General features: G+C 52.0%; 2 protein-coding genes across 3 annotated transcripts; one reads left to right on the top strand and one right to left on the bottom strand.

The window, feature by feature from the left end:
* Positions 1-3,585: 3,585 nt before the first annotated feature.
* Positions 3,586-5,396, bottom strand: SMIM33 (small integral membrane protein 33). The gene is made up of 2 exons (XM_059483938.1): positions 5,304-5,396; positions 3,586-4,870 (listed from the first exon to the last, which is right to left on the bottom strand). Exon 2 carries the CDS (start codon positions 4,852-4,854, stop codon positions 4,471-4,473), a length of 384 nt encoding a protein of 127 aa, XP_059339921.1. The 5' UTR covers positions 4,855-4,870; positions 5,304-5,396; the 3' UTR covers positions 3,586-4,470.
* Positions 5,397-7,536: 2,140 nt separating this feature from the next.
* ECSCR (endothelial cell surface expressed chemotaxis and apoptosis regulator) lies at positions 7,537-25,985 on the top strand. 2 transcript variants are annotated; one of them, XM_059483625.1, is made up of 11 exons: positions 7,537-7,671; positions 17,140-17,181; positions 17,696-17,746; positions 19,052-19,168; positions 19,633-19,686; positions 21,499-21,567; positions 22,099-22,197; positions 22,971-23,069; positions 23,629-23,665; positions 24,762-24,861; positions 25,366-25,985. In XM_059483625.1, the coding sequence occupies exons 1-11, from the start codon at positions 7,620-7,622 to the stop codon at positions 25,372-25,374; spliced, it is 729 nt and encodes a 242-aa protein (XP_059339608.1). In that variant the 5' UTR covers positions 7,537-7,619; the 3' UTR covers positions 25,375-25,985. The 2 variants fall into 2 exon arrangements, with proteins under 2 accessions (XP_059339608.1, XP_059339607.1); XM_059483624.1 differs by having other exon boundaries at positions 24,762-24,945.
* The last annotated feature ends 80 nt before the right edge of the window (positions 25,986-26,065 follow it).

Genomic DNA, 26,065 nt, shown 5'->3' with positions numbered 1-26,065 from the left:
GGGTTTGGGCACCATTTCCAGGGATGCACAGGGTGGGATTGTTGGGGGGTCTGTGCAGGGCCAGGAGCTGGGCTGGATGATCCTTGTGGGCCCCTTCCAACTGTGGACATTCTGTGATTCCATGAATTTTCAGCCCTTTGCTCCTCTAGAAGTGTCCCTCCATTTTCAGTGGCCAGCAATCCCTCCCTGAGCATGAGGTGTGTGAGGAGCAGCTGCACAAGGAGCCCAGAGCCTTCCCCATCCCCAGCTGCCTGCAGGGACCCGCGAGGCTCCCGGGGGCCCTTTCTCAGGAGGAAGGACATGATTCCCCCTCTCACACCAGGCACGGAGCTCCGCGGGAGGTGCAGGGACCTTCCCTCGGGGTGAGCTGAGCTCATCTCCGTACAACCAGCAGGTGACACCGGCTGAAGGTGACACTGGCTGAAGGTGACCTCGGGTGAAGGTGACACCAGCTGAAGGTGACACTGGCTGAAGGTGACCTCGGGTGAAGGTGACACCAGCTGAAGGTGACACTGGCTAAAAGTGACCTTGGCTGAAGGTGACCTCGGCTGAAGGTGACACCAGCTGAAGGTGACACCGGCTGAAGATGACACTGGCTGAAAGTGACCTTGGCTGAAGGTGACACTGGCTAAAGGTGACCTCGGCTGAAGTGACCTCCCCGTGCCTCCTGCTCCATCCTGGGCAGTGCTGCTCATCCTCCCCTTCCATCCCAACCACCCGGGTGTCCCTGCGGGCTCCTGCAGCGCTGCCCGCCCGGGGCTCCCGGTGCCTGCCGAGGCCGGGCGGGCCGGGGAAGGCGCAGCAGCCCCGGCGGTGCCTGCGCTGTGCAGTTGGATCGCTCCACCACGAGAGCCCACTGCTGCTCCGCGCTGGGCTCCGCCGCTGTCCCCGCCTGTCCCCGGCGCCGCCCCAGGGGCTGGGGGTGCTGAGCCCCCCAAACTCTCCCCACGGAGGGGCTGCGATCGCCCTTCCCCCGATGGTCCCGGGGGGCTCCGTCGCCCCCAGCCCTGCAGGGAGCCTTGGGCGACGCTGCAGCTGCCTCCCCTCCATCCTCAGCGGATGCTCTGGGTCCCTCCCTGTTTGGTACGGGTTTCAGGTGCTTCCCTCCGTTTCACAGAATTTTCGGGTGTTTCCCCCGGTTTTGCACAGTTTCAGGGTGTTTCCCTCGCTTTCACACGATTTTAGGGCGTTTCCCTGGGTTTTACACGATTTTAGGCAGCACTGCAGCATCACAGCAGTCTCCCCCAAACCCCGCTGTACCCCCGCTAAATCCTCTTTTGGGGGGGTTATAGAGGTGCCTCCCTTCCTGCAGGGCAACACGTTAATTAGGGGGGAAATAAAAGGGGGTGCAGGCAATCCCTGGTGAGGACAGAGTTAATTATGGATGTAGCAGCTCCTGAAAGCTTCCCCAGGCAAAAACCTGGTTTTGAGCAAAGCAGCTCCTGCCTGCTGGGCTCCAGGAGCTGCCCTGCACAGAAGGGACGATAAGGAGAGTTATTGTTGCTCCGTGCTCATAAAAGAATTATTATTAAGGAGGGGAAGAAAGTTGTAAGTGAAGTAAATTGGGCCAGGCTGGGTGTTTGAATAGACAGGAATAATGTTATGGTAATGTCATGCACGGCTCTGCTGCTCCAGGACCCTGACGTGTTTTATAAAGCCCGGTGCTACAAAAAGCAATTCTGTGAGCAGAGAGAGGGAGAGCTGGCCAAAGAGAAATGAGGAGAAGCTGTAAAAATGATGTTTTATTGTGTGGGAGAAAGCAATGAGTTGAGATCTAACCCTTGATGTCCTTCTGGAGGAGAAAGCTGGCAGCATATTGTCGCTCGCTTGTATGATTTAATTTGCTATTCTAAGTCTTACAGTAATTTCTTTCCTGTGCTCCAATAACTTGTATCTAAATTTCTGTTTGCAAATGAAACACATGGAAGAACTCCCCAAGGCTGGGGCCTCAGAGCTGGATCTTCCCAGAGTGCAGGGGGCTGCTGACAGGACGGGGGCAGGGGGCACCCAGCAGCACCACCTTCCACTGCCACTGTGATTTGATTTTAGTTTGACAACCCAAAACACCTGAGCACCAGCCCGGGGTGGGCTCCCTGTGCTGCACAGGGTAAGTGATGGATCCGGGCTGTGACATCAATCAGACCTTTACGAGTCCCCAGCGGCTGCAAATCAATAAGTGCCAGCAATAATTACCCATTTTGTCTTTCTCTTTATTAGTATTTAGACGTTTTTAGTCTTTTCTCTCTAAACATGACGTTTCCCTGCTGTGGGTGTCCTTCAGAGGGAGCTGTCAGGAAAGCTCCTGTTCCTCTAATTACAGGCTTTGTGCTGGATGGAGCTGCTCCCTGAGCAGGAATGATAGAGCCACCAAAGCTGGGGACGGCTCTGCTGCCTCAGCCTGGGCAGGTGACACTGGTGATGTCCCCAGGGGGAGGGTGCGGCCTCTCTGGGTGTCACAGTGCAGATCTTGTGACGGTCACAAGGGGTCATCTTGTGATGCTCTCCAGCTCTTGGTGGGGGTGACCACAACCCACAGATGCCATTTAAAGAGATCATGGAATGGTTTTGGTTGGAAAGGACCTTCAATCCCATCCAGTGCCATCCCCTGCCATGGCAGGGACACCTCCCACTGTCCCAGGCTGCTCCAAGCCCTGTCCAGCCTGGCCTTGGGCACTGCCAGGGATCCAGGGGCAGCCACAGCTTCCCTGGGCACCCTGTGCCAGGGCCTGTCCATGGTCACAGAGAGAATTTCTTAATTAGGAGAAGTCCCTGGAGGTGATTATCTCCTCAGGGGTGCTGTTAGGGATATAGACATTGCAAACAAAGCCCTCTTTTGACACGGAAAGGGGAGCAGGACTCCACGATTTTCAATGGAAATGACAGCCCTTATCTCCTCTAACATGGGTGTAAGAGAGCTGATAATGCCCTATCAGCCCTGGAAAACAAATGGGAACAAATTCTAAACAGAAAACAACCCTCCCAAAAAGTAATATAAATTATGTTTTTTGTGGAGACAAAAAGTTTCCAGCAAGTCCAGCTTTAAAGCAAAAGAAGGGCTGGAAATAAGTGAAAGGGGGGATCCTGGAGCATCTGGCACGTCAGGAATACCTCCAGCTCCTGGTGGAACAGGTAAAGCCATCTCTGTCCAGCTGTGCCCACAGGGTTTGTGCCAGGGGTCTGAGGGCAGACACAGACCTGGCTTTTCCAGTCTGGGAGAGGTGAAGCTGTATCCTGACTTCTGGGGCTGTCCAGCAGAATAAATCCTCGGGGGGATCTCAGAGGCTGCTCCCTCCCCAGGCTCTGCAGACACCAAGGGCCTGTGCCCACCATGGGAGGAGAAGCTGGGACTGCAGAGACCCCAGGGCTGGACAGGGACCGTGCTCTGACAGCCCCAGGAACCTGCAGGGCTCTGGTTTCACCTCTCCCGATCCCTCTGTGCCACCTCAACAAGGGTCTCCCCAGGGTGATAGAGCCACCTCAGCATCACCCCACTGAGGGTGACAGTGCCAACCCCACCATTGGGACAGCACCCAGGGATGGGGACAGAGAGGTGACCACAGCGAGGGTGACCACACTGAGGGTGACCACAGTGGGGTGACCACTGTGAAGGTGACCACAGCGAGGGTGACCTCAGGTCTCCCCTTCCTTTTGCACAGAGATGCTGCAGGCTCTGCCCAGAGTCCCACGTGGACTTCCTCTCTGGTGCCAGCACCTCCAGATGTTCAGCCAGCTGTGATGTGCCATTATCACCTCTTGCCTCTGCTGTGTCACTGCTCTTCTGTCACCCACGTCCACTGGGGGCAGGACACGTGTCCCCTGTCACTGGCTCCACCCAACACACAATCAGGAGCTGCATCCTCTGCCCTCCTCTCCCCTGGCTGTTTGCCCGAGGGGCCGGGGGGGCTGGCAGGGGCAGGACCATGTTCCAGCCCCCCAGTGTGGGAAAAGGGGCTGTAGCATGAGGCAGAGAGAGGCTGGAAGCTCTTCTGTGACATATAAACAGTGTAATGAGGACACCGTGGAGTGTGGAAATATCTTTCACTGGAAAACAATTCCAGATGATGCAACTTCCAGCTACTGCCAGGGGACTGAGCACAGCTCCAGAGCTCCCCAGCTGGGGCAAGGACCCAGGCAGCTCTGCTGGCCACTCCCAGGCAGTGTGGGACAGGTAAAACCAGGGCAGGTAAAACCAGAAGAGATGCTAAAGCTGTCCCACGCAGGCTGAGCCAGCCTCAGAGCCCAGCTGGGACCCAGCTCCTGCCTGGGGACAGTGACACCCCTGAGCTGGACTTCTGGGGGCTGGAGATGGGTCTTGAACCTCCTGGCTGACATTCCTGGGGCCAGACACGGGTCTGGGGAGGTGCAGCCTCTGTGAGTGGGCAGCAGTGAGTCCTGAGATACCCGAACATCCCACCCCAGCTTTTCCAGTGGGACACGTCCCTCGAGCCCTGCCTGGGTGCCCAGGCCGTGTCACAGGTAGGTGATCTCGATGACATTGGGCTCAGCACTCCCGAGGGGAAGGTGGTGGCTGCAGGAGCAGTGGCAGGTCACTCCAGCCGAGCCCATCTTGCCGTGGGCATCCAGGCACCTCCATTGTGTGAGGAGCACGGTGTCCATGTGCTGGGCCATGGGCTCGTGGTGCAGCGTGACCTGCACCGTGCGCAGCTGGGGGCCGTAGTGCACCAGCAGCACGATGAACACGGCCAGCAGCACGAAGAGCACCACGATCACCGAGATCACCGGCAGCGCGTCCGATTTCTTGCTCACGCTCCTGACGATGGACACGGGGGTGAAGGCGGCCACGTCCTGGGGCTCGTGCTGTCTCAGCTGGCTGCCGGCCACCGAGGCGTTCATGGCTCAGCGGGGTGACCTGCCACAGGGACACGGTGGTGACCACCGAGCCGAGCCCGGTCCTGTCCTCATGTCCTGCCCTCGAGCCCGCAGCTCCCGCACACGTGCAGCTGGCAGGGAATGGGACGGTCCCGTGAGTGTCCCCTCCCTCCCTCGGGCTCGCAGCACGGGGGAAGTTTTGGTGCTGAAGTTTGGGGCTCGCAGGATGATGTAATCCCGGCATCCCCTATCCTGGGTGCCTTTGGACACCACACCCGGCTCTTGTGGGGAGCCCTCTGCCCACCCCTCTCCGCCCCCATCCCCACGGTGCTGATCCAGGACCAAACCCCACGGGGACCTCCCAGGGGGACCCAACCCCTCGGTAAACACAAGATCCCGTGGAGCCAGCACGGGTGGGAGCAGGGGGCAGTGAGGAAGGAAGGAAGAAGAGCCCTGCCAGCCCCCCGGGGTACCTGGGCGTCCCTGCTGCCTGGGGATCATCATCTCCGCCGGCGGGGCGAGCAGTTGGAGCTGCGGACTGGCTCTCGGGGAAGGTGCAGCCGGACTCACCTCGGAAGTTGCCACGTCACGGCCCGGCCCCGCCGCCGCCGGGGCTCCCGGGGCACACGGGGAGCGCCCGCTCATCCCGGGGCAGCGCGGCTCCATCCCGCCGCTGCCACATCAGCGCTGCGACCCTCCTGTCCCCCGGCGGGACAAGCGCCCTTTGTCTGGGGAGAAGCACCTTCCCTCCCTCCCCCCTTCGGCTGCAGGAAACCTCCCTGCTGCCACCGGCGGGGCGTGAAAATTGAATGCGGTGAAGGAATGGGTGTAAAAAATCCCCTTGGGCATGTGAGCTGTCCGCACAGCCCGGCACACTCACGCTGTGCTCCGGGCTGGAAGGGCTCTGTCCCCAGGGAGGATGGTCCCCGCCGGGGGTCCCACTGCTGCAGAATTTGCCCATTTGCCAGCACAGCATGGGGAGCTCTGGTTGCTTTGGGCCTCCAGTTCAATGGTTGGACTCAATGATTTTAGAGGCTTTTCCAACCGAAAGGATTGTGTGAGCTGCTGGGGGTCACAGGCAGGAGCCAGAGCCAGGTCAGGGCTGGCACATCCCTCCCCTCACAAAGATACATCCCTGGCCCAGGGGTGCTGTGTGCCACAGCCTCTGCCCCAGCAGTGACCTTGAGCACATCGCAGAGCAGAAAATATGGATCCCTCGGAGTTTCAGCCATTACCAAATGCATCTTCCCATCCTTCCACCCCAAAACACCACCACTGCTCTTACCTGCAGCTCTCAGCAGACAGGCTGGGGTGAATATTTGGGCTCTGTCCTTCCTGCACGTGGGGACGACACGGTGGGAAATGCCTTTTCCCATCCAGCCGAGCATCCAGAACAGATTCAACTGCGTGTGAGCTTCTGGGTATTTGCACTCATTTCAGGATTCAGTAAAACCTTAATCTACAGCATAATCTCTGAGCATCACATCTGTGCAAGGGACAAAAGGATGGGGGGGCTGCTGGCAGGGGGTTTGTCCCAGCCAGGCTGCTGTGGAGGCCTCCAGCCTTGGGCCTGGTGGTTTTCTTGGGGGTTTGGAGAGGTTGGAAGAGACCCACGGAATGTGAGGAGCGGTGCCATGCACAGGGGATGATTCTCTCCAGTGCTGCTGGAGCAGGGGGCAATGTTGCTAGATGTGGCAACAAGGATCCTGCTGGCAGCATAGGACACCCTTGATGTTCTCCATGCAGTGAAGGAGAGTCTCCTTGGCCTTTGGCTGAGGCTCTGTGGCTTTTGGGGGCTGTGGGAGGGGACTGGAGCAGCCCTTCAGACCAGCAGACAGAATCCTCTGGCTTTGCATCCTGAACACCCACACAGAATCCCTGAGAAGGACACAGGAGCCTTTCCTAGGTGGGAACACTAAAATGCTTCTCCTCCTGCAAACACCACTGACACCCAGCACAGGACAAACCAGAACCTCTGGGGCTCCCACTGTGACAGGCAGGACCTGCACAGAGCAGCGCAACACAAGGTCAGGGCCAAAAAACCAAATCCCTGAGCCCCTTGGGCTGGGTGGGGCAGAACCAGCCCAATTTTCCAGTTCCTGCCCTTCTCCAGGAACTGGGAATGGGGTAGATTCAAGCCCAGCATGTGCTGTGTGTCCTGGAGGGTGCTGCCTGAAGAGGAGCATCCCAAAACCACCATCCCAAAGCCACCATGCCAAGGCCACCATCCTAAGGCCACCATCCCAAAGCCACCATCCCAAAGCTGGCATGTCCCAGCACCCAGACTCGCTGGGGCTGCCCAGGGAGGCACAGGGCACAGGGCAGGCCCAGCTGCTGAGCCACCCTGGCCCCACAAGGAGCAGTAATCCCTAAATTCCTCACGGATGTGTAAGAACCCCTCTCAGGTGGCAGGGAGGCTCCTCCAGCAGCTCTGACCCAGGGCAGATGTGGGGAGTGGGACCTGAGGCACATTGCCCCACACACAAAACACCTCCCAAAAAGCCCCGGCACCGCACGGGAGCCGCCGAGGCCCAGCCGGAGCAGGGCATCCCTCCGAGCGGGACCGAGCCCCGGCAAAGCCCGGCGAGGTTTCCTCCGCCGTCTGTGAGCGATGGCTCACATCCTCCCCGGCCATAATGGGCTGAAAAACACAGTTCCCCTGTGGATTGAGCCCGTTTCCTCCTATTCTTTGACAGGAAGCTGAGCGAGAGTCAGCCCAGGCAGGCGAATCGCTGCTGCGGTCCCTCCCGGGATGGCCAGAGCTGCGCCAGGCTCGGAGCAGCGCGGAGATGCCGCTCCCGTCCCTCCGCGCTCTGCTCGGGCTCCTCCTGCTGCTCCCAGGTGAGAGCCAGGCTCGGACGGGGGATTTGGGGGGTCCGGCTTCACGGGGGGCTCCAAAGGCAAGGCTGGAGCTGCCACTGCAGCCTCGCAGCTCAGGGGTGGCAGCCGGGCTGCTGGGGAAATCGTGGCTTTGTCAGGTTCACAGGGTTGGTTTGGCACTGCTGGAATACAAGGATTTGTTTGCAGCTTAATGAAAGGAGTGTTTCTGCTGAGGCGTTGGGAGTAAGTGACTTTTGTCAAGTAAGAGTCAAGGTGGAATGTTTCAATGTACAGGACATTGTTTTCCTCAAAAATACTTTTTATTTGCACTTTTTGCTCTCATTAGTATCAATACAAAGCCCCACGTGTGAGGCTCGTGCAGAGCACATCTCGTCCTTGCTGTAATAATTCTGCTGCTTTGGGGTAATTATTCTTTAACTTCTGTTTCCCATCTGAGTCGAGGTGTGGGATGAAGGAGCTGGTTTCCTGCTCCAAAGGATGACAGGTTGCTTTTCCCTGCATTGTCAGGCCCCTCTTCCCTTGCTGACAGCTGTAGTAGCTGGGAGCTGGAATACATTCAAAGGAATATAAAATAATGTGTCTCCAACTCGAGGTTTTATCATTAAACCATAGAAGCTGCCTCAGGTTACAGCCACTGTGCTGGTAATAATGGGATTTTTTAAAGGCAGAGAATCATAGAATGGTTAGTGTTGGAAAGGAAAGATCATCTCATTCTGCAGAATATAGAAAGCAATTCGGTTTGTAGCTGTATAATTCCATGAAATAAGAGCACATGGATTGGAAATTTTCTCTCTTCATTAGAGGCCAACACTGCTGCCTTCAGCAGAGGGGGGATTTGTGTCTGGGATCAGAGCAAGGATCACACCAGGGGGCTCTGAGTGCCTTGGCCTCCCTGTGACACTCCTTAATGCCCACCCAGAATGCTGCTTTTCCTTTTAAATCTGCTCAGAAGGGCTTTTATGGGACAGCAATGGCACAGAGGGGGTCAGGCCCCTTCCCTGGCTGGGCTGCACCATGCCAAGGTCCATGGATGGGAATCCCAGAATCCCAGAATCCCAGCTCCCAGGAGCACCTAGGGCTGCAGCACAGGTGGAAGGGATGCCACCCTCCATCCTTCTGTCCTTTCAAAGCCACCTGTCTAAAATCAGGGGCAGGGACCGTCCCCCTCTATGCTCACAGCACTGTCACACCTCTCCCACCAAACCAGCCCTCCCTGGCATGTCCTGCCTCCCTCTTCTGTGCTCCAACAGCCCCAAAATGGCTTTTTAATTTCATTTTTAATTTTACAGCAAGGCCCAAAGGTGGTGCAGCCCCTGGGGAAGCTTCTGCACAAGGCAAAGCAGCAGCTTAGGAGAGGGGCAGTCAGGCTTTGTGGTGCCGCAGGTTTCCCAGCACACCCAGCAGCTGGAAAAGGGAATTAGGGGCTCTGGAACAAGGCTCCCTGCCCTGGGGGAGATGGATGTAACCATGAGGAGACACAGAATCTGCTTAGGCTGGACACTAACACCTGCCTGGTCCCACACAGGTCTTTCTTGCTTTTGCTTGGTGCAAATTCAGTATTTTATTAATTTAGCATTTCCTAAATTAAATTTCTCCATTCTCATGGTTATTTCTGAAGGGAGGTTCAAACAAGGGAATTTCAAACTGTTATTTTGAAATTGCTGAGTTGGGAAGGTCTGGCACATTTCCAATTTGGTTTTCCTCCCCCTAGAAACACTTAGCAGAAAATTTATCCAAACAAACCTCTTCCTATAGACCCTTTCCATTACAATGGGCAGGCATTTCCCAGACAAAAGATTTCCACTGCAAAAATTCCTCCTCAAAGCTGATGGAAACCCAGCAGGATTTCCCACTGTTGTTGTTCCATCCACTGCTCTCCTTATCTGTGCCACAGCCTGTGGATGGATAATGCCATGAGAAATGTGGTATTTCAAAAGCAGACATGTGTTTTGAGATATATTTTTATATAATCAACAAGATGGGGTGTAGCTATAGGACAGGCACCCAGATTCCAGACTTGCATCCTCAACCCAGAGCATCCTAAAGGAGATTTCTCAGCCAAGGGCGAGGCCAGCCCAGCCCTGAGGTGCTGCACAAGGAAGAGAAAGCAGGAGGTGGTTTGGAGAAATGTTTGCTCACACAACAAACTGCTCCCTTCGGTAACACAAAACCCCTGGGTGACTCTGCAGCTCTGACTGAAGCAGCTTCCAGGAATTCTGTCCCATTTACAATAGGTGAGTCAACAACAGGTGTCCTTGCAGGAGGTGGTGCTGCTGTCCCAAAGGCAGGAACGTTCCTGCTGGGAAGCCAGGCTGGAGAAGGGAGCTGGGGCTTCTGCAGGACCAGCAAAGTCCCAGCTGGGAGCTCTCCTGGCCCCAGCTCCCAGAGGAGCCCACCCAGCACGACCCAATCACCTCAGCAGGGGAGAAGCTCCCATCTGAGTCCAGAGCAGGCAGCAGCATGGGCAGAGGGATGGAGCCAGGTTGGCAGAGCTGGGGGTGCTCACCTGGAGAAGGAAAAGCTCCAGGGAGAGCTCAGAGCCCCTTCCAGGGCCTAAAGGGGCTCCAGGAGAGCTGGAGAGGGACTGGGGACAAGGGACAGGACAAAGGGGAATGTCCTTAAGCTGAAGGAGGGCAGCTCTGCAGGTGGGGTCTCAGCCAAGCAGGGCAGAGGGGCAGAACCCCCCCTGCCCTGCTGCCCACACCGTGGGGATATGAGATGTGGGCATATATGAAGAGTTAGGAAATGTGGGAGCAAAACCTGGGTCATTCACCCAAAATCTGGACTCAGATGAACTGTCAGACCAAGATGCTTTACCTGGTCTGTGGCTGTTGCTTCTGAGAGACTGGAACCTCTTCCAAGCAGGGTTATCCTTCAAGTGCTTCCCTGGCACTCAAGCCAGGACACTCAAGAAAAGCAGGTGGAAAGAACAGGAATGATGAATTTTTATTCTCTCTCAACAATGTCTGTCCTATTCCATAGCGTTTCTAAGTCAGCATTTCTTATCTCAAAGTTCACATACAGATGCATACTATGTAAACATTTTATCAAGCTTTGAAAATTCTCTACAAATCCATTTCCTAAAAAATCCCTTAGCCAGCCCCTTCCAGCCCCTTCCACAACTTGTGTCCTGAACCAGTCCCAGCAGGTCACATTCCTGCTTGGTGGTTCATAAACACCAGAGAGCAGCACTCAAATAAACCTAGGGAATCTCATAATCCCTGGAAAGAATAATCAGTTTGGGAAAAACACTTGGAAAATCTCCTCTGTGAAGTGCTTTGAGTTCTGCTAATAAATAATATTATTTAAAAACTGTAGGTAGGCAAAAAGCACAGGCTGGGCTCTGGGTCCCATCAAGCCTGGATTGGTGGTGCCCCCATTTTTCATTTGCCCTGGGCATGGAGTGATTTCCCCTCCAAAATCCCAAACCCAGCTCCAAACCTGAGGAGCAGCAGGGCCAGGAGAAGGACAGGACCCACATCACCAGAACTCTAAAATAAACAGCTGGGAGGGTGATGGAGCAGCAGCCTGGTGGAGCAGGGGTGGTGCAGCCAGGAGAAAAGCCAGGCTGCTTTTCCTTCCCTTCACATGGGAAAAGCAGCCCTGGGCAGCACAGGGGTGCAGCAGAGCTGCTCCATGCTCGCAGCTTCCCCACATTGTTTGTCTCCCGGGTTCTTTCTGCATCCAAGTGGGTTTTAATTGCCTCCCACTAAGATCTGCTTCCAGACTGGCTCACCAGAGAGGAGCAGGGAATGTGGTGCTTGGAGAGGATGCCCAGGCCCAGCCCTTGAGGACGGGCAGAGGAAGGCAACGATTAATTTTAATTGCTGATGAGATCCGGGATTAATTCCCGGCTCTCTAAACTTTCCATAACACTTTGACTGAGTCATTACAATTCCGAACAACTTGGCAGCCAGTTGCCAACCCCCCCATGCCATTTGGGAATTAGGCACTTGAATACTTGTGTGGATCTGGCCCTGATTTGGGCTGTCAGTTATCCACCCTGCAGAACAACATTTTTCCTCTCTCTCCTCCACAATTCCCACCCCACCTGTTCTGCTCTGAGACCCTCAAGGCAGAGACACCTTATTTAGGCACTTAGTAAAACAGGGTCTAGGCTTTGGCAGGCCTCTCTGCTTTCTAGGTTTCCTAAAAGAGGATTTTTTTTCCACGTGGAAGTCCTAAGCACTGAGTGTTGCTCACTGCTGCTGTGTTTCACCCAGGAAACAGCTGCACCTGTGTTAAGTGGTTGGTGGTTTTTATTTTGTTTTGGGTCATCTGATAGAAGTGCCAATATCTGAGTTGCAGAGCCTATTTTTAGCTTGTTGGATCTCTTTTCTGAAAGTGTTTTCCAGCACAGGGTGACACAGAGGTGCAGCCCTGCCCTGTGGGCTCTGCAGGTGGGACGTCCCCCAAAACTGCCAGGGAAGGGACGAGTCCACGTTCCTTGTCACTGGGAATAGATGCTCCCTCCCCATCAGCAGTTCTGGGTGGACAGGAGCAGTCCCTGTGACTCCACACCAGTGCCAGAGATCCTCCCCAGTGACTCCAGCCCTCCATGAACACAGGCTGGACACCACAAGCCTGCCTTGAGCTTGATCTAAACCCTGCTGAAGCCTTTCCATCAGCTGGCTCAGGTCTCTATAGGAGGCCCTGCAAAATTTGGGGCTTTAAAGTAGTCCCTCTCTTTGGTCACCAGCTGAAAAAACCATGCTTTAAATTGTCACTGGGAATAGATACTCCCAGTCTACAATTGCCAAAAGCAATACCAAAGCAGGAATACCTAAAATTCACCTGTCTTTTGGTCTTTTGGTTGGCATCACCCTCTTTGTGCTGAGGAGTGAGTGGGGTGAGCTGCTGGCTTTGGGAATATCTCAGCTGCCATGAGAGAAGGCTCCAGGTCAGTCTAGACACACCTAGCCCCACAGAAAAACAACTGCCAAGAACAGAAATCCAAAATTCTCCTGTTTACCCTTTGGAAAAATTACCGGGAGAGCAGCGAGCGCAGCGAGCACAGTGCAGCTGCAGCCCCCACCTGCAGCTCCCGTGCCTAACTGGGACTTTCCCATGACAGCACGAGCACAAAGCCCTATTTCCCATGGTAAATCCCTCAGCCAGCTCCCAGTCCCCACCCAGAACTGCACAATCCAGCTGTAAATCCTTTGCACCCAAACACGCAACGAGCTCCTTGGCAGTGCTTGCCCTTGTGGAGGGGCTTTGATGTTTATTGCACTTCCAGCTGCGCCAGCCGTGTCCTGATTATTGCTGGGAGCTGTTTCTGCAGCCAGGGCTCTCTGTGCTGGCAGCAGCCCTGGGAGGGAATTGTTTCCAGCTCCAGGATCCCCTGGGATATCTGCAGGGAGCTGTGACACGTGGCGCGTTGTGTTCAGCCCATGCTGCTGCTCTGCCCCACCATGGGAGCTGGGTCTCATCCTGCCTTGCACAGATCCATCCTGCTCCTGTGGAACTGGGGATGCTGAGCACCCTCCCCAAAGGAAAACACCCACTAGAACAGGGCTTTTGCTTATTTGAGTTGGCAGGGAAGGCACAACAAGCAGCAGCAGCAGCAGCCAGAGGCCGCAGCCAGGCCGGCTGCGCTTTGCAGTGAGTGTGGATGTGTTTAGAGAAGGCCAGGCCGTTTATTCCGGAGCACAATGCCAGAAGGGATCTCCAGCCCTCAGCCTCTCCACAGCAGGGCAAGCATCAGCCCAGCCACAGCAGCTCTGGGAACTGAGCAGTGGGGGAAAATCTGCTTTTTCATCTTTTTTACAATAATCACGAGGTTTAGGTTTGCAAACAGAGAACTTCAGAAGGTCTCCAGTGTGACCCTCAGTGACAGGAGGAGCTGCAGTGAAGAAAGTGTTGAGTACAATAATTTCCTCCTGTCCAAGGGATGCTGGAGCTGGCCCATGGATTGTCCCACCAGGGATGGCAGAGCAGGGCAATGTCACCTCCCTTGCCCTCAGCTTCCTCCCATCCCCAGAGGCTCTGTTCAATAGATTTCTCCTCATCTGCACCAAAAATGATGGACTAAATGTCCAGCTGAGCACCTTCATTTTCCCTTTCCGTTTGGCAAAGGCTGAATGCAGACAGCAGCTCTTTATTCAGCAATTCTGGTTGCTTCCACCATGTCCATGAAAAAGTACCTGGGAGCATTTCTATAAGTGTGCCACAGCTACTTCTCCCCTCAGGAAAACATGGCAATGGGTCCTGCAAGGAATTTTGGAGAAAGGGGAGCTGTGTGAGTCTGGCAGCTGCTGGAGGATGTTGACCCCCAGGACAATCTCAGCACTTTATTTTTTGTGCTGAATGTAGAGAGTATCTTAAGGCATTTGCAAACCAATGTCCAGAATCATCCTCCTTCCTCAAAAGAAGCATCTCTACCTCTTGAGGAAGGGCAAACATGTGCCTAAAACATTCTTTTTTTCCCCATTATATTAATTGATTTAGTAGGTGATGGTACAGCTGCCCATAACCCTGTCTCTTACTGCCCTGATGTCTTGTGAAGGCCGACCTAGAACAGAGGCTGGACAGAGCTAAAGAATAAAGCAGGGATTTATTAGGAGGCCTCAATGGATGCACCTTGGGCAGCACAAGAGCCCAGCCAGGGCTGCACCCAAGATGAACCAAAATGGTCACAAAATGGACAACCAGTCATGGAATCTGTCACTTTGATCAGTTCTGCTCCATTTGCATCTTGGAGTTCATTGTCCAATTCCAGCTCCGGCCCAGGCAGTCCCATCCTGCTTGTTTATCTCTCCTCAGCCCACGTTGTTTCTGCTCTTGGGCCTGAGATTTGGATCATTTGTCCTTGGTCCCCAGCTGGAGCAGGAATTGTTTTGTCTCCCTGCTCTGTACACAGAGCTCACCATCCCATAATATGAAGCCCAGGCCCACACAGCAAAGCAGCATCTTTAGAATCTGAAAATATAAAAGCTAAAACCTGAGGCATCACCCTGATGCTCCTTTAAGTTGCTCTTCAAAACCCCCAGGGAAGGATATCCCATAAATTCTCCAACACAATCACCTCACTAGCCCTGTGCTAAAGCAGGTTCCTATTTCCCAGCCTCCATTTTCCTTGCTGAACATAAAGGTCCTTAGTTCCTGATCTGATCCTGCTCCAAATGGAGTTAGAAAATCAACCAGTCCCTTCCTCTCTGTGTGTTTAAAGACCTGATCCTGACTCCTTTTTCATGGATTGAACAGGACAGTTTTCTCAGCCTGCTGCCCAGTAAATCAGAAAAGAAAAACATTTAAAAGGTCTGAAAAGTCCAGTCTGATTTTCACAGCCAAGCCATGTCTGGGAATAAACCACATTTTATTACATGTTCACCATGGTTTACACGCTTCCTGTCTGGCTGGGATCATTGTCATAAAGCCTCAGACACAAAAACAATTACGGCTTCAGAGCAATTCCATGAGGAAAATGAGATCAATCAGGAACTTGTTACACCCAGAGGGTGCTGAGGGTGAGCTCTGAGCCAGAATCACGCTCAGTGCTCAAGGTCTCCCTCCAGACACCCCTTCCTGCCCAGGCCCTCTGCCTCCCCAGGCACCAGCAGTTCATGGACCTGCCCCTGAGCTCATCTACACCACCCCTGCAGCTCCTGGGATTAAATCCTGCAGTCACAGAGTGGCTTGGGCTGGGAGGGACCGTGAAGCTCATCTCATCCCACCCCTGCCATGGCAGGAGCACCTCCCACTGTCCCAGGTGCTCCCAGCCCTGTCCAGCCTGGCCTTGGGCACTCCAGGGATCCAGGGGCAGCCACAGCTTCCCTGGGCACCCTGTGCCAGGGCCTGCCCACCCTCACAGGGAGAATTTCCTTCCAGGAGAGCAGGTTTGGCTGAAACGGGCACTGCTGTGCCCTGGCTGGTGCTGCCCTGGCTGGACCCTCCCCTGCACACCCTTCAAAGGCACTGCTCCCACCACAGAGCCCTGAGGCACCATGAGGGGACAGTGTGCTGGAAGGATTCAACCTTCCCTGCTGTCCCTTTCTCCCCAAATCCCTTTTCTCCCGTGGGACTCTGGTGAGATGGATCACCAGGGCAGTCAGATTCAGCTGCTTTCTGTACCTGTGGTGTCATTTCTGTCATTAAACTTAACCACAGAGAGCACCAGGGTCACCAGCAATAAACATTTGAAAATCCCAATTAGGATGTGCATTCCAGCAATGACAGACTCAAAGTCACTTTCCCAAAGTTAAACCAGCTGGGTTGGATTTGAGCATTTAAAGTGTATTTACATTTTTCAGGTCTTGTCCTCGAGTGTGGAGCATTTCTTTCTCCCATTTTCAAGGGCAGCATTTTTAATTGCCATCTCATCTAACCCTTGGGGTTGGACTAGATGACCTTGGAACTTCCCTTCCATACTAAAACACTCTGCTCTGTGACTCCATGAGCACAGGACCCCTGGAGCTGGGAGGGGAAACATCACAGATGCTGAGTGTGATGGTGTTCACAGGGGTCCCAGGAAGAGGGAAGACATGAGAATCTGACTCTATGTTTCAGAAGGCTGATCTATTATTTTATGATATATATTATATTAAAACTATACTAAAAGAATAGAAGAAAGGATTTCATCAGACTAGCAAGCAAAGGAGAAAGAATGGAATGATAACAAAATCCTGTGACTGACCGAGACAGTCCAGACAGCTGGACTGTGATTGGCCATTAATTAGAAACAACCACATGAGACCAATCACAGATGCACCTGTTGCATTCCACAGCAGCAGATAATCAATGTTTACATTTTGTTCCTGAGGCCTCTCAGCTGCTCAGGAGAAAAAATCCTAAGGAAAGGATTTTTCATAAAACATGTCTGTGACAGCTGAGAGTAGGAAATGTGAGGGATTGTGGCAGGGATGCTTTGTCATGAATCCAAAAGAAAAGCAAACAAATAAACCAAACAAAGCTCCCTTTCAGCTGAGGAACTGGGGATCCAGGGAACACCTACATAGCCTTGTATGGACCTGCAGGACAACCCAGGGCTGCAGCTCCCTCCAGACTCAGTTTCCCAGGACACACAGGATAGGAAGGAGAGCAGTCCCACCAGCTCCTGGAAGCCTTTACAAACTTCATTCATCCATTCCTCAAGGGAACAAAGTGTTCATCTGTGTCTTACCTCTGAACAGCTCCAGAGCACAGGACACACACTCTGCTGTGCCAGGGCTGGGCTGAGACAAACAGCTCAGGGGAGGGAATGACCCCATGGATTTCTGTGGCTCCCCTAAAGGGGAGGAGGATGTTTATCCTGGCTGGATAAACTCCACTACTCAGAGCCTGATAGTTTTACACTCAGTAAAACTTCTTTGCTACTACTTCTCTGCTAAAGCTTTTGGGGCAATCCCATATTTCTGAATAATTTCAACAGAAGATGAGGAAAAGCCAAACCCCACAGGGAACAAGATCAGCAGTGTGTTAGTGACCGCCACAGATCAGCAGCACTCACCCTCTGCTCTTTCCTTTCAGGTTCCACAGCTCCCACAAACTCCTCCACCCCTGCTGGAACAGGTACCTCTGCTTGTGGTGTGCTTTATGTGTCTGTTTGGACGTGGATGCACGCAGAAATGGGGGGATGCAGACTTGGGGAGAAGCCCCAAATGGGACTCTGATTCCAAACTCCCATCTGTTGAGGGATCTTCTCCCAGGATCCTGCCTCTGCCTGCCCTATCCATCAGCAGGCACCCCCAGACCTGCAGGGGACATGGAGGGCACTGTGCCCCAGGGCTGACCTGCCTTGGCTCCCTTTTGTCCAGAAGGGAAGGAGGCTGTGTCCCAGGAAGCCTGGGGAAGGCAGAGGGATCCTGCCTGCTCTTTGCTCCCTGTTCCCTAGCAGCAGTGGATCCATGGAGCTGGTCCCTACAGGGACAAACCAGGGACAAACCCTCTCCTCAGCATCTCTTGTTCCCCTCACCCTTTCTGCTCTCCTTGGCTACCATGGCCCCTTTCTGATCCATCCTCCAACCCTCCCTGTGGGATCCCACAGCCTGGAAATGTCACCTCTGTGCCTCTGCTTGTGTTCCAGGTCCATCCCAACCAACAGCACCCAGCCCTGAAGCCAAGAACCACAGCCCAGGTAATGCTCAGCTGGAGGCTGGCCTGGGGACATCCCAGTGGGGAACTGGCCTGACCTCAGTCCAGCTGGGCCACCCCACAGTAACTGGGGCTGTGCAGGGGACACTGGTGAGGAGGAAGGACATTTTGTGGTGTCAGGGCTTCTGATCCTGCCAATTCACCTCACAGGGATCAAGGCACAGGTGTGAGCAAAACCAGGGGCAAAAAGAAATAATCACTAAATTGAATAGGGAGAATGAGATCATCATAGAGTGGTTTGGGTTGGAAGAGACTTTAAAGCTCATCCCATTCCCCATGGGCAGGGACACCTTCCACTATCCCAGGCTGCTCCAAGCCCTGTCCAAGCTGGCTGATCTTTAAGATCCTTTCCAATCCAAGCCTTCCTATGATTTTTGATATGTACAGAAAACCAATTGCACAAGAAATGATCTCTCCAGCTCCATGTCTGTTAGTGTCCACTTTGGTATTTGGAGACAGATCTCTTCCTGCTATGTGTCAGGGAAAAAACTAAATATAAACATAGCTACCCTTCCAGGAGAATCCCAAAAATATCAAGGAATAAGATCTCAAAAAGATCTCTGCTTCTGCTTCCAAGCCTTGCAAAAAAAAAGAGAGAGAAACTTAAAACTTCATCCTAAATTCTAATATTTCACTGAAGCATTTGGATAAAGGGGAAAAAACCCCACCACACTAACCTTGAAACCATTTCACCATTTTCTCAATTTATTGTGAAGCCAAGAGCAGGCTTGGCAAGGAAGTTTCCTACAAATTCCCAGCTGGTATCCACTGTTCCCTGCAGAGGGATTATTGAAAGCTTTCCCCCTCACATCTTGCTCTGGATCAGGGGCAGTTTGGAGCAGGCTGAGGCAGAGGATGGACTCTGCAGACCACTTCAAGAGCTGAATTATTTGTGCTTGGAGACTCTCAGTGAATGAAAGGTGGAAGTTGGCATTTCAGAGCAATGGAAATGATCACGTGGTGCCAGGCAGCTGCAGGCAGGTCAAGTGTGTGGTGACAAAAACACCTTCACTTTTCACAGCAGGGAAAGCAGCAGTGGCAGACCCTGACTTTCTCCTCGTGTTTGCTGAGCTCTGCCAGCTCAGCATCTCCTCACAGCAAAAAGAGCAAAAGGAAATTCCAAAGTACAAGAGCTCCTTGACTCTGAGCAGGATGAAGGCTGTTTCCATGCTTCCCCTAGCAGATGATTCTTAACTCTCAAGAAATTTGAGGACTCTGCAATAGCTGTGCCCTCTCCAAGCTGTTTCTGAGCTGAACCTTTTGAAGTAACACCACAATTTCTCTACAGAGCCATCAGTAAAATCAACACCAGCGACCAAACTGAGCCTCACCTCTGTGGGTCAAACTCCTACAGCCAAACCCTCCCCCATCACTACAACAACTCTGACAGCAATCACTGAGAGAGGTAAGGATGGAAAACTCAAATATTTGCTCAGGCAGGGCCTGTTTGTGCCTCCCTCCTTATCCAAGCCAAACTGCAGGCATCAAAATATTGGGCCTAGTCCACACTGTGCTGTTATTCAGCAATTCTGCAAATATTGAATTTCTCAGAGGTTTTTTTGCTGAAAGAGCAGCTCATTCCAGCTCCCCAGATGGACACAGCCAGGCCAAGCCCATATGAGAAAATCCAGATCGTGGTTTATCAAATACTGGAGCAGCTCCAGTCTGCCCAGGCTCCCTCTCCCAAGCTCACCCATCAGGTACACTCTGAGCTGACTGCACACCTGGCTACCTGGCCATCCTGATGTCTGTGTGGAGAGACAAATGCAAATAAAGATTTTTACTCCATGGACACCCAGCAGCTCTCCACAGTGGAATCTGTAGTGGCTTCCCAAGTTAATTGTCCTTTCCCATGTTTTCTTTATCTAGATGATAAGTCCAGTGGAAACAGAAGCACGGCAGCTCCTTCTCCAGCACCTCAAGGTACTTTGTCCTTTTAGAGGCTAACAATAAGATCAGATAATTTGATGGCAATCATTGGCACAGGTTCTCTAAGCACGAGTCTCTTTTGGGGAGTGAGCCATCCAAAATCACATCTGGTGTCTTTATAAGCAGTGATAAAACATGAGATAAATGCTCTTAACATCCTTGAGCAGCCAAACAATGGATGTATGTTTAGGAGAGGGAAGCCCTTTGAAAATCTTTTTAAATAAATATAAATTTGCTTTTGACAGTTTGCTTAACCCAATCTGTAAGCACAAATTAGAGAATTCAGTAAGAGTTTTCTCAGAATAAGGGCAGAATCCAAGTGACTGGAAAACTGAAATCTGACAGCTGAGCTGACTCTCCATTAAAAATTCAGCCCCAAAAATCTGCAGTGGTTAAGAAAGTGCTCTGCCTCTGCAAGTACCTCTCAGATCTCCAAACACAAGCAAGGTGAGGAAGCTGTGGTCAGCTGTGCCCACACAGATGCCCACCCAGCATGTCTGTGCCCAGCTAAGCCAGGAGCCTTTTGCTCAGAGCAGATTGCTGTCCACTCCAGCCCTGATTTGCCACTGAGAAGCTCCACACATCTTTGAATAAAGATGCTGATGCTTCCAAAAGCCATGTCTCCCATTGTGTGAGACCCAACATTTCCCACGGATGGGGTATCCGTGCCAGGCTCAGCAAACCACAGCTTCTGCCTGTGGCTAGAAGAACAATTTTAGAATTAAACAAAGAATTTGATGAGTGGGCAAAAAATTGTACAGCAGCAGACTCTGCTTCTCCAGACTGTTCTGCTCCTTGTGAAATAGCTAGATTCATTATTTCATACCTTTTCCCCTTTTCCTGACTTTTGGCAAAATGCCATTCCAAATCAGGGATGTTTGCTGTGGGACAGGACCTGGGTTCAGCAGCTCCCCAGGCAGTGCAGGAGCTGTGCACACCTCTCCAGGCACCACAAACCCTTGGCCAGCCCTGCTGCTGGGAGCCTGGGCATGGGAAAGCAGGGAAGAAGATCCTGCTTGACCTACAGATGATCTTGTGAAGCTGTGAAGTATCACTTTGAGTCTCCTGACAGGGCCTGTAGATGCTCATTAAGGTTGATGCAGACACACTGGCTGTTCAACAACAGCCTGGAGGCAGCAAAGGATATTTCTTTTCTGTTCAAGTAAAACACACGGGCTGGCTTCACATTTCCTTGCACAGGCACTGGAAGCAGTTGTCACAAAGCAGGCAGCTTCACACAAGCCAGTTTATCCCACTGAGAACTGGAGTCCTTGCTTGGACAATCCTCTGTGCTGCCACAGCTAGACTACCTATGGTGTACAAGTTAGCCCAACTCAAACAGGTTTAATTACTTCTAGACAACCCAGCATAGCAAATCCATTCACTTCAAGTCCAGGGACAAGCCAAACACTCAATCCACACCTAAATTCTGCAATATTTTTTCCCCTAATCTGACTTATTTTAAAGTCCCAATGTTCATGACCTACAGCACATCTATAACCTTCCCAGCTCAGTCTTCCAGCCCTGCTTTGCTGTTTCTGCCCCAAACCTGTAACTGGGACTGCAGACCCTAAAGAGTTCACAAAAGGGGATTTGAATTGTGGTTCCCTAGGTTTCCATTTGGACATGGAAAATGGGACAAAATATGTTTGGTGGGAAGCTTTTAGTATGGAGGTGGGAATATTAATTCCAGGTTTCCCCAGATATCACTGGCACTATTGTGAATCCATTCTCCTCTCCATCAATTCCTTTGGTTCTGGAATGTCACTGGAGGTCAATGCTCACATTCTGTGTCTCTCTGTGCAGGTCAGGATCCCATGAGAAATGAGAGCACCACAACATCAGCGATTCAAGGTGCTTCCTCCTCAGAGACAGGTGATTCCTGCTCCATATTTTATATTCCTCTGCACAGCCAGCAGCAAGGCCATCACACAGCTGTCTTCAAGGCAGCATGGACACCAAGGATTTCCTGAGGGGTGATGAACATCCCATCCAGCCCTTGAAAAGCCTGTAAAGCTCTGCGGAACAGCACTTCAGGGCAACCTCTTGAGCCTGGGAACAGCAGGAAAGGTGCCATTATGGCAAAAGGTTGTAAAAGCAGGAAGGCTGGACAAATTCCTTCCTCAAACACAGTGCCAGTGCTAACTCTGATCTTTCCCCACTGGGGTCCCAGAAGGAAACCCTGTGGGTGCTCTCAGCTTGTCCATAAAAGGGACCCCACCAAGGCAATGATTCCACACAGGTCTCGCTCACTTTGCTGTTAATATTGATGGGCCTGGCCAGAATCCAAACTTGGTCTCTTCATTAAGTGCAAGTGAGAGTAAGGGCCTCTAGGATTGCTAGAAATCCTCTTCCCAGCTGTGGAAGAATGACTTTTATGTAAATCTACCTTTCTTCCCTCTGTAGGCACCTCAAAACTCATCACCCCAACACCCAACTCCTCCGGCCAATTGCCCAGTCCCACCCCGACAGATGAGAAATCACCGCTGACAGTGGCAGCTTTTGGTAAGGTCTTGTGCCACCTGGGGGGAGGAGGGGTTCTCTTTCACCAGGTGTCCTGGTTTAGGGCAGTTTTGGGAGAGAAAATGCTGGTTTGGACACCAAACTCCATGAGGCCCTGGCACAGGGTGCCCAGAGCAGCTGTGGCTGCCCCTGGATCCCTGGCAGTGCCCAAGGCCAGGTTGGACATTGGGGCTTGGAGCAGCCTGGGACAGTGGGAGGTGTCCCTGCCATGGCAGGGGTGGGATGAGCTTTAAGGTCTCTCCCAACCCAAACCATTCCATGATTCCAGGATTCTAAGTCCAAGGGATTCTTAGCAGGACAAATTTCCTGTGCAAAGAATTGAATTATTGAGCCCTGATGTCAGTATCAAATCCACACTTGATTTAAAGTGTCTAAAGATGGTTTATGGGACAGATACCATCACCCACAGCTCTAGCTTGTCTCTCCCTGTTACATTACTTATTTATCTGGCTTTACACACTTTTGGGATAAGATTTACCGACTGTAGCAGGAACATACGGACTCTTATCAATCCCCAGTGTAATCAGCTGACTTCTGCCTTCCTGGCACTGCCTTACCAATTAATTATTTATTGATTAAGTATTCATAGCAGCCCTTTGAGGTTAAAACACAGGAGGATAAAGCTATTTGTTCTAACAACTGTTTGCTTCTCTGCCTATTACGAACCATGCTCACATTAATTAAAATATTGATTTCCTGGCCAATTTTGATGTCAGTCTCTCTGCTGCTCAGACAGTTCTTTCCTCCATCCCCAGGTGTCATCAGCTTTGTCGTTATCCTGATAGTGGTGGTCATCATCCTGGTCAGCGTGGTCAGCCTGAGGTTCAAGTGCAACCACTCCAAGGACTCTGAAGGTATCTGTCTGAGGGAATCTGTGCTTCCCTAATCAACAAATCACCAGTTTCCATGTGGATCTGGCAATTCCTAAAAGATGCATTGGAAAAGCTTACACAGTGGTAGGGAGGTTTGGAAGCCAGACTGGAACATGGATTGAGCAGTCAGGAATGCAGTGTGACCTCCTCACTAGAGCCCCAGCCCAGCCTCATCTGGATGTGGTCTCAAATTTCCTGCAGCTCAAATTCCAAGAGGTGGGCAGCTCTTCCAGCAAAAATCGTGGAGTTTGGCACTCCTTTTCCTTTAGGAATCCCATTTTCCACGAAGCAGTGCCCAGCAGAGGGCAAGGCTGCTCTGCAGCAAGGCAGAATCCTTCCTGAAGCCCAGCAGGGCCAGCAGTTCCTGCCTGTATGTTCCCTCAGCTGAAGGGTTTTCTCTAATCAACTCCCAAGTTTCCCCCACAGTGTCTCAAATCTCATTCAGATTTCAGTTATACCCCTGCACAAAGTAATTCAGAATAGAGCTGACTCATTTTATGACTTCTCACCTCTACATCACCACCTGCTTTTCTCCCCCCAGACAAACAGAAACCAGGAACCTCCATGGTATCAGAGAGGTAAGGATGCTCCTGCCACCCACATCTGATTGAGAGTGCCTGTTTTATCCCAGAGCTAATTTTAGCAAGGAAAAGAATCTGCTTTGGTTATTTCAGGTGGAAGGAATCTTGTCAAAGCATCTTTGAGAGAGTTAGAAAAGCAAAATCAGCTTTGATAACACCTCATCCTCTGATGGAGACATAAATAGATCAATATTTAGGGGGCTCATCTCAAAGCTGAACTGAGAGAAGACTCCCCACCTTCCCAAAGCAGATTGTCTTCCTTGCCTAGCTAGAGTCTTGATGTCTAAACTCGAGTTTCTGGATCTCAGAGCAGTCTCAGATATCTCCCAAGATGCCCATTACTGTTTCCCAGTGAGAGCAGGACAAAGGAGGCCCAGTTCAGAGACTTTTGGAAGAGAAGCATCAAGCAGAGAATGGTCCACCAGAACCCCATGGTCCATCACTGCTATTCCAGAGGAGAGGCTGAATGTGGGAAAACAGCAGGAAACAAGAGCTGGAAGGGACCAAAACATATTGCTGCTATTTTTCCATCTGATAGTTTCCTAAACCCTGGAAAGGGACACAGGGAGCAAAGTCTGTGAGTATTTAGGTGCCAAATTTGCATCAGCATCAGTGGTCACTAAATACCCTTAATGATCATGATTCAAGGGATCTGAAGCCACTGAGGCAGAACATGCCAGAAAATAGGACAGTGCCTAAGGTTTCCTGATCCCAAAGTCATCCAGCCTCCACTGGCAAAGAATGCACATCCCAGCCCTCAAGATAGGAAAAAAGGGGAATTCCACCTTCCCAAGACTTGTAACTCCCTAGATGGGCCTGAATCAGTGGGTGGGGGAAACCAAACCTGGTTCCGCACACCAGCCTTGGCCTTGCCTGTTTGTCTCCAGCTCTCTGCAAAGAAATTTTGTCCCTGGATGTGTCCAAGGAACACCTGGACATGGCTCTCAGTGCTCTGGTTTGCTTGACCAGGGGGTGATTGCCCAAAGGCTGGACTCGATGACCTTGGAGGTCTTTTCCAACCCCAGTGACCCTGGGATTCTGTGGTTCCCTCTCTTGTTTCCCAGAGTAATCAATTATCTCCTTTCCTTGGCAGCTGCTCGGCAGATGCGAGCCAGAAGGGGAACAGCATCACTCTGATCTCCATGAAGAACATCAACACCAACAACAGCATGAGCTACCCCCCATCAGAAAAGGTTTCCCTCTTCAGCCTTGCTTTTTAGGGAATCAGCTGGGGATCATTTCTCTGGCTGGATAAGAGCATAAGAGCATGCCTTGAGGTATTTCTTTGCTCTTTTATTCCTTCAAAAATATGACAAAAAAACAGCTGCCACCAAATTTCTAAAGGTCCAAACTGCTTCCAGTGAGCCTGGTGAAAAGTTTGAGTGCCCATCTCAGGTTTAGCTGGGCTGGCTGAACTTTAGGTGCCAATTTTACCTCATGTACACAGGAGACATCACCTGTGGCCATTAAATGGGGCGGTCGATGAGAAATTGAGGTCTCACCCTCCAGCCCAGCTTATCCACTCCTGCCCCTCAGGTGGCTGAAGCACATCAGGGCTCTCAGGTCCATCCCACATGAGGAATTCTTATCATTTTCAGTTGTTTTGGATTTGGGACTGAGTTTGGGAGAACACATTGCTCCACTGCCTTTGTCAGCCCAGCCAGGCCACTGATGACCACGTTTTGTTCTTTTGGCAGGTGCTATGAAGCCAAGAGCCCAGAGCTTGAAGCTGACACGTGACAACCAGCAGTGGCTTTCTAGGTTTTTTTTATTTTTCCTTCGGGGAAAGAGCAAGGGTGGACTTTATATCTAAATTATTATGTCCTTTCTGATCAGTACATTTACAGTAGTGTCCTACATAGCTTCCCCACCTGGGGCCTAAGGGCTTTCTCCAGTTACAGCCTGCCACACTCGGTGGTTGATATCTAACTCTATTTTTGATATGCCTTCAAACACTCAGATAATTCCAGCAGCAAGAAGCACCAAGGCACCATGCACTCCACTAATAAACCTCTGCCTTAGATGAATGGCCTTTATAGTCTGTGCCAGGCAGTCAGGGGCTCGTTAATCAGCATAGCCCCACGTGGAGCCAGACCTGTGCTTGGGAAAGCCTGATCCGAAGCTGAAGGCCTGATGGGACTGAAATGCCCAAGTTTTGGGTCAAATCTCAGCATGACTGCTCAGAGCCCCTTATCCCTGGTGCCCTCATTGTCCCCACAGCAGTGGGATGGTCACATCACATCCCCCTACCTCACAGGGCTGTTGTGAGGCCTCGTTAATCCCTGTCTGTAAATCGTTTTGAAAGCCATGAATTAAAGGTGCTGCTGAAATGCAAATTGCCATCTGAAACACTTTATTATTATGATTATTATTCATAACAAATGAGCTTCAGGAAGG

This window comes from Ammospiza nelsoni, chromosome 16 (assembly GCF_027579445.1).
Source record: "Ammospiza nelsoni isolate bAmmNel1 chromosome 16, bAmmNel1.pri, whole genome shotgun sequence".
In the NCBI taxonomy this organism is placed as follows: domain Eukaryota; kingdom Metazoa; phylum Chordata; class Aves; order Passeriformes; family Passerellidae; genus Ammospiza; species Ammospiza nelsoni.
Note: the sequence above shows the minus strand (reverse complement) of the source record. Positions and strands in the feature narration are given on the sequence as shown.

Excerpts from the sequence above, each read along its gene's own strand:
- SMIM33 (XM_059483938.1), bottom strand. The coding sequence starts at position 4,854 with ATGAACGCCTCGGTGGCCGGCAGCCAGCTGAGACAGCACGAGCCCCAG.
- ECSCR (XM_059483624.1), top strand. The coding sequence starts at position 7,620 with ATGCCGCTCCCGTCCCTCCGCGCTCTGCTCGGGCTCCTCCTGCTGCTC. Across the intron at positions 19,169-19,632 it reads GACAGCAATCACTGAGAGAG|ATGATAAGTCCAGTGGAAAC; the intron begins GTAAGGATGGAA and ends TTCTTTATCTAG. Across the intron at positions 22,198-22,970 it reads GCTGACAGTGGCAGCTTTTG|GTGTCATCAGCTTTGTCGTT; the intron begins GTAAGGTCTTGT and ends CTCCATCCCCAG.